This window comes from Gekko japonicus, unplaced genomic scaffold (genome assembly GCF_001447785.1).
Source record: "Gekko japonicus isolate JY-2015 unplaced genomic scaffold, Gekko_japonicus_V1.1 scaffold539, whole genome shotgun sequence".
Lineage (NCBI taxonomy): Eukaryota > Metazoa > Chordata > Lepidosauria > Squamata > Gekkonidae > Gekko > Gekko japonicus.
The window spans coordinates 662,081-671,841 of NW_015168667.1; the positions used below are offsets into that span (position 1 = coordinate 662,081).

A 9,761-nucleotide genomic window follows, 5' to 3' on the forward strand; every position below is an offset into this window, starting at 1 on the left:
CCGCTTTCGGCACACTTCAGTAACGGATTTTAGATCCACGTTTATACCCCCAACATCTGCGCACCGTCCCCAGCCGTCGCTTTCCGGCTCAAACCCCCTTTAAAACGGAGTATTTTGTTACAAGGTCCCCAAGTGGTGTTTTCCCGATTCTCCGGTTCTAGCTGCATTTTTCTATTTAATAAAATAGGGGGGGTGGATATCAACGTTACCTATGCTACTAACCAGATTATTAATATATAGGTTGAACAATACTGGTGCCAGAACACTGCCTTGTTTTACTCCTTTTGCTGTTATTACTGGATTAGAAAGGTGCCCAGCCTGATTGCGTCTAACTTTGAGGGATGTATTTGAATATAGGGCTAGTATTACATGTAAGACTCTATGATCAATATTCATAGCTTTTAGTTTCTCCCATAGTAATCCCCTAGATATAGAGTCAAAGGCAGATTTCAGGTCAAAAAAGGCAGCATATAACGAGACCAATCTACTAGTCGCAAATTTCTCAATTAGATGCTGAATAATTAGACAATGGCCCAAAGTAGATCTGCCCTCCCTAAAGCCCACTTGTTCTATAACAAAGATATCTTCTTGTTCAATCTAGCATTTAAGTCTCTCTAGCAAGTGGCTAGCATATAGTTTACCTATAACGCTGAGCAAGCTAATAGGTCTATAATTGGCTGGATCAGCCCTACTCCCTTTTTTATAGAATGGTACAATGATTGCCTGCCTCCAATCCTCTGGAATATATTCTGTAGAATCAACATATGAGAAAAGCGTGGCTAGGGGTGGTGCCCACAACTCTATGTTATTAATTAGGAACTCTGACAAGATATTATCAGTTCCAGGGGCTTTTCCTTTCTTCAATTGATTTATAAGAGCCATAACTTCTTTTACTGCAACTGGCAGCCAATCTGGTAAATCACGTATTCTTTGCAAATGGGAGTCCTGAGGGCCGTCAGAGTAAATCTTTCGAAAATACGATTCCCAAATATATATCGGCCATAATTAACAAGTGTAAAGGAGAAGAGTCCTTAAGAGGGTATTTAGAAATCAGTTTCCAAAATATTTTGGAGTTTTTATCTTTAATTAAAATTACCCCTTCTTACCATTTTCCTTTTTCTAGCCACTATTAATTTGTAGGATTTCCTTAGGCAGAACTAAGTTGATTAATTAGCTTTCAGTTCTCTCCCCCCACCCCCAGTCTTATCACACTCTTGACCAGGCTGTCTAAATAGAAAATAAAAGTTTTAAAGACTGACAAGGTCACTGTCTTAAGTAGTGTGCCTGCTAGGATGGGAGATGCCGAGCAAGGCAGTAAATTAGTAGATAAGTTTTCCAAACTTCTGGCAACTGCCACTCCATCTTGTTATAGCACACAAATAATTATTGATAAAATGGTTGCAAACTGGGTCCTTCTAGAGGTTGTTAGATGATAAAAACCTTTAAAATCCATGGAGCTCCAGAACTGCATCTGCATTGGCCAACAACCGACCAGAAGTCCCACCATGTCTCTCTTGTACAGCTATCTTAAACTTTAGGAATATTTTTCAGAGTAGAAGTTCTATTTTATCTCTCTGCAGACAGAATCAGAAACAAATAGGCAAATGCTTTTGTAGCATGTTCCACTCTTGAAAATGTTCATAGTTGTGTCGTATTTATGCTAACAGTTTCAAACAACACTTTTTACCATTCAGTAAGCACTCTATTTTAGGATTTAGCCATTCCAGCAACATTGTTCCAACTCATAAAAAGGCATAGGGGTCCTGGTTTATTTTCACCTTGCCGTAAGCAGCACCGTACTCAGAAGTAAGAAATGAAGACAGTAATGTTCATGAATGGGTGGGAGGCTGCTTGGCCAATTCTTGTGTTCTTTCACGTAAGTGTGCAGCGCCAAATGTGAATTTAGCCCCCCATGTTTACACACAGCAGTAAGTCTTGAACAGTTTTCAAGTTCTCCGTTCCAGCACTTTAGAGGAAGGATAGTTTTAAAAAAACGTGGGATAAGTAGATAAATGCTTTGGCCGCTAAGTGTGAGGTGCAAATTGTTTTGCATTTTCCTGTGACTGTCATTCAGTTGTCAGAGCGACATTGCTTATGATACACATTTTATTTTAAAATAGCTGCACTTCTGTTTTCTATCCAACCACCTTGTGGATTATGAAGCCCGTTTCGGGGAGGGCGTGTTACAAATCTAAAAATAAATAAATAAATAAATAAATAAATAAAACCATACAGGCACTCAGTGTTCAACTGAGTTATACACCAGCTCCTACCTTCCAGTGTTCTAGCAAACCACTACAAACAATCTGGTTTGAGTGGCAAAGTAAATAAAACATGTACGCAATTTTTCCTTATCTTGTATTGTATGTCCTGACCACTGAAAGAGAAGAAGGGAGCAGGAGTTTTCAGGCTCTGGAGTAAATAGTTAGGAAGCTGCTTGAATTTAGATAGCTGAATGTTCCCACCCGCTTTGTATCATTTGGGGTCTCCACCACAAATTGTCCAGTGCTGATTCTTGGAAAGGGATTTAACTAGGCTTCAGAAACAATCTGAAACCATACAAAATGTGGTTGGCGTCACAAAATCAGTGCACTAATAGGACACTGACTTTCTGAGACAAAGGTACGATGTGCTGATAATAACTACATGCATTAAAGAGGTTAATGAGACAAGTCCATTACAATAAAGGAGGTAGCACCCAAAGGCAGCTGGGTATCTTTGGGGAGAAAGAAACATTCAAATGGAATTTCTGTAGCTTATAGAACATAAGAACATAAGAGATGCCAATGTTGGATCAGGCCAAAGGCCCATCCAGTCCAACACTCTGTGTCACACAGTGGCCAGAAATACCAGTGCCATCAGGAGGTCCACCAGTGGGGCCAGGACATTAGAAGCCCTCCCACTGTTGCCTCCCCCCAAGCACCAAGATGACAGAGCATCACTTGCCCCCGTGTCCCTATCTATACCTTGTGGCTAATAACCACTGATGGACCTCTGCTCCATATGCTTATCTAATTCCCTTTTGAAGCCGTCCATGGGTGTAGCCACCACCACCTCCTGTGGCAGTGAATTCCAAGTGTTAATCACTCTTTGGGTGAAGAAGTACTTCCTTTTATCCATTCTAACCCGAGCGCTCAGCAATTTCATGGAGTGCGCATGAGTTCTTGTATTGTGAGAAAGGGAGAAAAGTACCTCTTTCTCTACCTGCTCTTTCCCATGCATAATCTTATAAACCTCAATCATATCACCCCTCAGTCGTCGTTTCTCCAAGCTAAAGAGCCCTAAGCGCCTTAACCTTTCCTCATAGGGAAAGTGTTCCAACCCTTTTATCATTCGAGTTGCCCTTTTCTGCACTTTTTTCCAAAGCTATAATATCCTTTTTAAGGTGTGGTGACCAGAATTGATACAACTTATCTTACTTTATCTACCGATGTTGGGAAAGAGAAAAGTGCGCATTGTAGGTGGGGAAATGCTGCAGATGAGCAATTCAGCTTTCTCATCATGGCAATATACTTGGTGTAACCTGCAGGTGCAGTCATCCTACGTGATTACAGAATGCTTGAAACAACAGAGTTGCTTGATAGAACTTGACAAATGGGAGGTTGTGTTACGGTGCTTTGTGGTATTTGTTTATTGAGAAATTGTGAGTAACTACAGCTGTAGTGTTCTCATTTCTTGCAATTCTCATGGTTCAAAAAACCAGAAAAGATCAGTATATTTTTAATTAAGGTATACAAAAAAATACACCCCATCATTTTCTTAACACATTTAAAACATGCGTGAAAATGCTCTGTATGCACTAAATCATACTAAAGCGTTTTCTTATAAGAATCTGTGGCCACTTGATTGTGTTTTACGATAACAAAATTTCTTTATCCGCATAGGAAGGAGAAGACATGCTGGAAACCTCAACCTAGCAAGAAACAGCAAAAGCAGTTATAAAAACCCACAGCAACTGAGAGAGAGCTTCACACATGGACTTTTGAATTGCTGTTTTCAAACCGGCAGATGAGCAAATAATATAGAACACATAAGATTATGTAATATTAACCAATCCAAAGATGATACTGTATAAATCTGTATTAAAGTACACTTATATCCCCCCATTGAGGAGCTAAAGCTTTGTTGTGTGCGTTCTTCAAAAAGTCAAACGTTAAATTCAAAGTTTTTGCCGTTGACACACAAAGTGGGGAAAGCCACACAACTGGAACAATGCACAGAGAGTATACTGTCTTTTGACTATGCGTAATGTTTAATGGCCTCTGAACTGCTGCTAATTGTAAGAGAAAAGCAAAGTTGATAATATGAATATGTTAATCAGTAACCTTTCATCACTGATGATGGGTTTTAAATTTTTTTTAAGGTGTTAGCCTCACAGATACTGAGTTAAACTCTGTCTCCTTGGAAGATGCAGAGAAGCTCATAATCTGGGCTCCCTTTCCTTGGCTACTCCAGTTTCCAAGTAATCATCAGAAGAGATAAATCTATGTAGTAGCTAAATAATTACAAATGGGCTTTAAACCTGAGCTGCGATACACAGGCACACAACCACCAATGCTGTGTCACATAAGCCTATTTGAAACAATCCCCTTTTATTTTATTCTGACATGCAAAGTTACAAAGCTGACTCTCCACATTCAAGCTTTGTTTCCCATGAGGGGGGGAAGAAATCAGTAATCAGGGAAAACAGACCAGGGAAGGATATTTCATGGCCATTTCTGTCCACAGCAGCTGAGAGGGGGGACAGTAGCCTCTATTGTGTTAGCCAATGATGGAGGCAGTCAGGAAGTGACACCCACCAGTAATGTCCAGGATTTTCTGACACGCCCAAAATAGTGCACGTTTTTTTTTTTTTTAGATTTTCAGTTGTTTGCAAAATCCTACATGTGCCAGGTAACAAGAGAGGCTTTTTCCTATTGCTGCCACAGGCAAAAACGGACATGAGAACAAGCCCTTATAAGACTCAATTGATTAAAGTGCAGAAGGGAAGAACCACTGCCGAGCTACGGCAAAAAGGGCAGCTGGTTAGGGTCCTCAAAGCGGTCAAGCTGGAATGCTTCGTTTTAAGCCAGATTGGTTTCCTTTAGTCCAATGATAACTATATCCACTTAAATCTAGGTACTCTGGTTTCAATCTACAAGCTGTAATGTTCAGAGGGAAAGCTAAGAGGAAGAATGCTTTAAATGTGAAAATAGCAAGCAGCTGGGGGGGGAAAGACTTCACTTGAAAATAGGCATGAACATGCTATTGGATAGTATGCAAGGTAGGGAATGGCTGCTTGACAAGAGATGTAAATTAAGATTCCAAAGACACAATTGGCCAGGAGGATTTTGTGCAAACAACCCAAGGTGCTTACGGTAGCTTATATTCTTTTTGGCGGGACCTTTGCAGGAGGTCTTTCTGATGGACTGTGCCCCGTGTTCTCACAATACTCCTGCATTCATGCAATCTCCACTGATTTCATCAGTATCAGTTACGAGCTGCATAATGCACAGGTGTGGAGGATTACATCCCAAGTGGTGCAAGTTCTCTGTGGGTAACAGAACAATTAGTACAGCTGTTCACTCCCCCTCACCTTATCAGTGAGTTCAGTAAAGAAGTTGTAGACAGGCTAAAATTGTATATTAGGTTTCCATGTTAGGTGTGTTCATGCTTATAGTTTGGGCTCTGCAACCGATGCTTTAACTTAAACTAAATCCAAGCACAATAACCACCTAAAGTGCTTGCTAATTCAAGTTAATGCCCATAAATAAAAAAACGATATCAGCTGATTGTGCTGTTGAAGACAAAACCAAACCCATGACCTAATGCCACGCTGCATGAGTCTTAGAGAAAGTCTTTTATCGGATGATTTTTCACATCTCCCATTCAAATTTTCTTTTATTCTTCTTCCTCTTCTTCCTCCTCCTCCTCCTCTTCTTCCTTCCCCATTGTTTCTACAAGGAGTTCTGCAGTGCAGGTGACTTCCCCAAGACTGTTGACTGCCTTGCAGGTGTATTTGGCATCATCATCCCCACAAACTTCTGAAATAGTTAAAGAGCAGTTTCCATCTTCATCATAGTCTATCTGGAAGTGCCGGGACTCTTTGATGGATTGGTCATCTTTGTACCAAATCACCTCAGGGTCGGGGTAGCCTGGGACAAGAAAAGCAGGTTTTCTAAGTCAATCTACTCAAATAATTTCAGAATGTCTACCTTTTTCTATGCAGGTATGCCTACCAGGTGTTCATCTATTTGCACCATAGTAATCAAATGGAGAGAAACAGGGGTGGAGGAAAGCCAGTGTGGTGTAGAGGTTAAGAGCAACGGACTTTAATCTGGGGAAACGGGTTTGATTCCCCACTCTTCCACATGGAAGTCTGCTGGGTGACCTTGGGCCAGTCACAGTTTTCTCAGAACTCCCTCAGCCCCACCTACCCCACAAGGTGCCTGCTGTGGGGAGAGGAAGGGAAGGTGATTGTATGCTGCTTTGAGACTCCTTAAGGTAGAGAACAGCAGGGTATAATAACCTACTCTTTTTCTTCTTCTATATGTGTTAAATATGATGGAAAGATGACTGGAAGCAACAGCCAGTCATGAGTTCTTAGAGACATGGAGATATATATCTTCCCTTACACTGTGGTTGCATGTACATTCAGGGCCGGCTCGCTCACTAGGCGAACTAGGCGTTTGCCTAGAGTGTGCCGGCCCTTAGGGGCGCCAAACTGCACCCGCCCCCCGCCAAAAGCCCTCGCCTTGACTGGGTGACCGTGACTGCAGCCGCCGCCTCCTTGGATCTGCTGGGAAGGATCGACTGGCAAGTAAGTTTGCTGCAGCCGGCGTGGAGGAGATGCGGAAGGAAGTGGCTGTAGAGCCAACTGTGCCACCCTCCTCCTTGCCAAAAGCCTCCCGCCCCACCCCCCATGCGCCCTGGCCATAGCTGCCCCCAGTTGCTACCGCTGCCTCCTTCTCTCCCCCAATGCGAGTCCCAACTGCCCTCCCTCCTTCCCCCCGGGCCGCGATCCCTCCTTCCGCCCGGCCACAGCCACAGGGTAGGTAAATGTTGCTTGCTCTACCCTCCTCAGAGGAGACATGCTGGAGCTGCCTTGGGGAGCTCAGCAGCAGACCCCCCCACCTGCTGTGTTCCTCCCAAGTAGCCCCATTGAGTGGCAGAGGGCAGCCTGGGCAATGCGCCTTCCTTTCCTCTTTGCCCGCTGCAGCCCTGAAGGGGTTAAGCCTGCCGAGTGCCAGAGCAGCCGAGCGAGTGCCTGGCCCCTCCCCCGGGGCCGGAGGGCAATTCGGGTGGCAGAGGCCGATGGGGCTGGCGCTTCTGTCCAGCGCCTCAGCTTAGAGAGCGCCAGTCCTGCGTGCATTTGGGGAGCAGATCCATGGTGGGTTGGTAGGAACAGAGAGCCCCGGCGGGGGTTGTTGGGGGGGGGGCTGTTCAGCTGATATGGCGCCTCCTCGGTCTCCTTTCTCCCGCCCCCCACACAGCCTCAGGAGAGAAGCATCCCAGCTTATTTTCAAAGAACAGAGGGAGGGGTGGCTGGCTTTCTTTCTTTTTTTCTTTCTTCTTCCCTTCCTGTCTTCCTCTTCCTCTCTCGGGGGGGGGGCGCCAGAAGGTAGCCTCGCCTAGTGTGCAAAAACCCCTGGAGCTGGCCCTGTGTACATTGCTATGTCATAAATGAGCAATGCAGGCATCCTTCAGGTGAACTGTGAATTGGCCTTTAGCCATGCATACAGAGCATGAGGCAACACAGGGCTAGAAAACATACCTTTGCACTTTGTTCAGTGAAGATATGTACTCAGATCCTCAATGTTCAGCTGTTTTAAAGAATTTATTCATTGTAGAGTATTTATACTTTACCTCATTTACACTGCACAACTGTAAAACTAGCAGGATAAAACAAGAAAAATGTTTTTTTTTCTTTATTTAATGGGTTTTTTAACGGTAGCACTATACTAGAATATTTCACACTAAGAGTTGTGAAATGCAAAAAAACCTGTGTGTGTGGCTTTAAAAAGACTAATGCAATGGATGCATGAAATTTTTTCCCCCGTGGGATTTGTTGTGCTTATTTTGCAAGAATAATAGCCAGAGGTCATTTTGTAGAAAAAGAGGTGCAGGAGCTCATTAGCATAACTCTTTAGCATAACTTACTTGCATATGCCACACCACCTGACATCAGATGGAAAGGAAGGTGGTTTAAACCCCCTCCCCTTCCATTGCTTGCCCGCGCCCTGTGCGCGGGGCCAGCTCACCCGCTAGCCGAACTAGGCATTCGCCTAGAGTGCGGGCTGGCCCTTAGGGCACCAAAGTGGACCCACCCCCCGCTGCCAAAAGCCCTGCATCTCCCTGACCGATGTGGCCGCTGCCTCTTTCTCCCCGAGTCCAGCAAGCTCGGGGAGAAAGAGGTGGCAGTGGAGGCGGAGGTGGCGGGGGGGCGGCGGGCGAAGGAGCAGCGGCTCGGTCCCAAGCTCTGCCTGCCTGCAGTCCCAGGATGGCGGAGAGGCATGTCGCTCCGGTGCAGCGGCGAGGAGGTGCAACCGTCGTCTCTCCCTTCACCGGGCTGGGTCAGCTCCCTGTTGCCTCTGGTGGGGACTGGCCCTCCCCCCACCCGCCTGCCTCCTCGGCACTCTGCCGCCCCCAACTTTGGTGAAAGAGGCTCGGCTGGAAGTGGCTGGTGAAGCCCCTGACCCAAGCGTGCCTCGGTGGCGAGGAATCTCGGTCCTCACTAGACTGGCTGGGTGGGGGGAGGGGGAGCAGGAGAGAGAGAGAGAGAAAGGAGAAGGGCAATGACCCCTCTGGCCCATCCTGGCGAAGAAGCGCACCCCCCACACACACACACTGGAGCCCCCCAAGGTGGAGGCCGTGAAGGCAACCCGGCGACCATTCCCCCCTCGCGGCCGCTCCATTCCACCCTCTGCTGAAGGTGGCGTGGAGGGTGCGTGGGCAGCTGGTGCAGCGTGACTGACCCAGAGGCTTCTGCTTTCCCAGCCGGCCGCTCTGCCCTTTGCCTCCCAGCCGCTGGCGGCATGGGGAGGGCAGCTGCAGGCAGTGTACCGCGGGGGTGGTGGTTTGGCCACATAATTCAGGTGTCGCTGAGCCCCGCGGCGTTGAGGAGGAGAGAGGTTGGTGTGGACGGAGAAGAGGTGCTTGGAAGGACAGGCTGGTGGAAGAAATGCCCTGTGAGGATTGGAGCCCCCCCCCCCGCCAACACAGCCCTAAGCGCCTTAACCTTTCCTCATAGGGAAAGTGTTCCAAGCCTTTTATCATTCGAGTTGCCCTTTTCTACACTTTTTCCAAAGCTATAATATCCTTTTTAAGGTGTGGTGACCAGAATTGATCACATTTTTCTGTTGCCATGGCTGGGACCCAAGCAGTAAGCAGTAGCTCTGTCCAAGCAGCCAGCAGATAGGAGAGGGCAGGGGGGCGCTCAAGCCCATCGGCTTTTATGATTCATCCAATGTGATCACACAAGAGTCATTTCTGGGCCTCCCTACGACCACCATAGCTGAGAATTTTATTTCCAGCTATTTCAATTTACAAAATCCACTTCCCCACCTTCCTGCCCCCACAAGGGCCGTGAAGGAAGCTAACCAATCCAAACCTTTTTTAAAAGAGGTAAAGGCAAAGGTTTCCCTTGCTCGAAAGCCAGTCGAATCCGACTCTAGGGTTGCGGTGCTCATCTCCGTTTCCAACCTGAAGAGCCAGCGCTGCCCGAAGACTTGGGGGGATCCCCTCCTGCGAGTCTTTCTCTCTCTTGCGGTCAGGGGAGATCT

The 9,761-nt window shown here is 46.1% G+C and overlaps 1 protein-coding gene across 1 annotated transcript in view; it reads right to left on the reverse strand.

Moving 5' to 3' along the window:
* Positions 1-5,862: 5,862 nt before the first annotated feature.
* The window catches only part of MYLK (myosin light chain kinase), a 271,468-nt gene continuing 267,569 nt past the window's right edge, over positions 5,863-9,761 (reverse strand). The window contains exon 31 of the mRNA XM_015415311.1: positions 5,863-6,134. Within this exon, the coding sequence (XP_015270797.1) occupies positions 5,881-6,134 (254 nt within the window). The 3' untranslated portion in view covers positions 5,863-5,880. The remainder of the gene's footprint in view (positions 6,135-9,761) is intronic.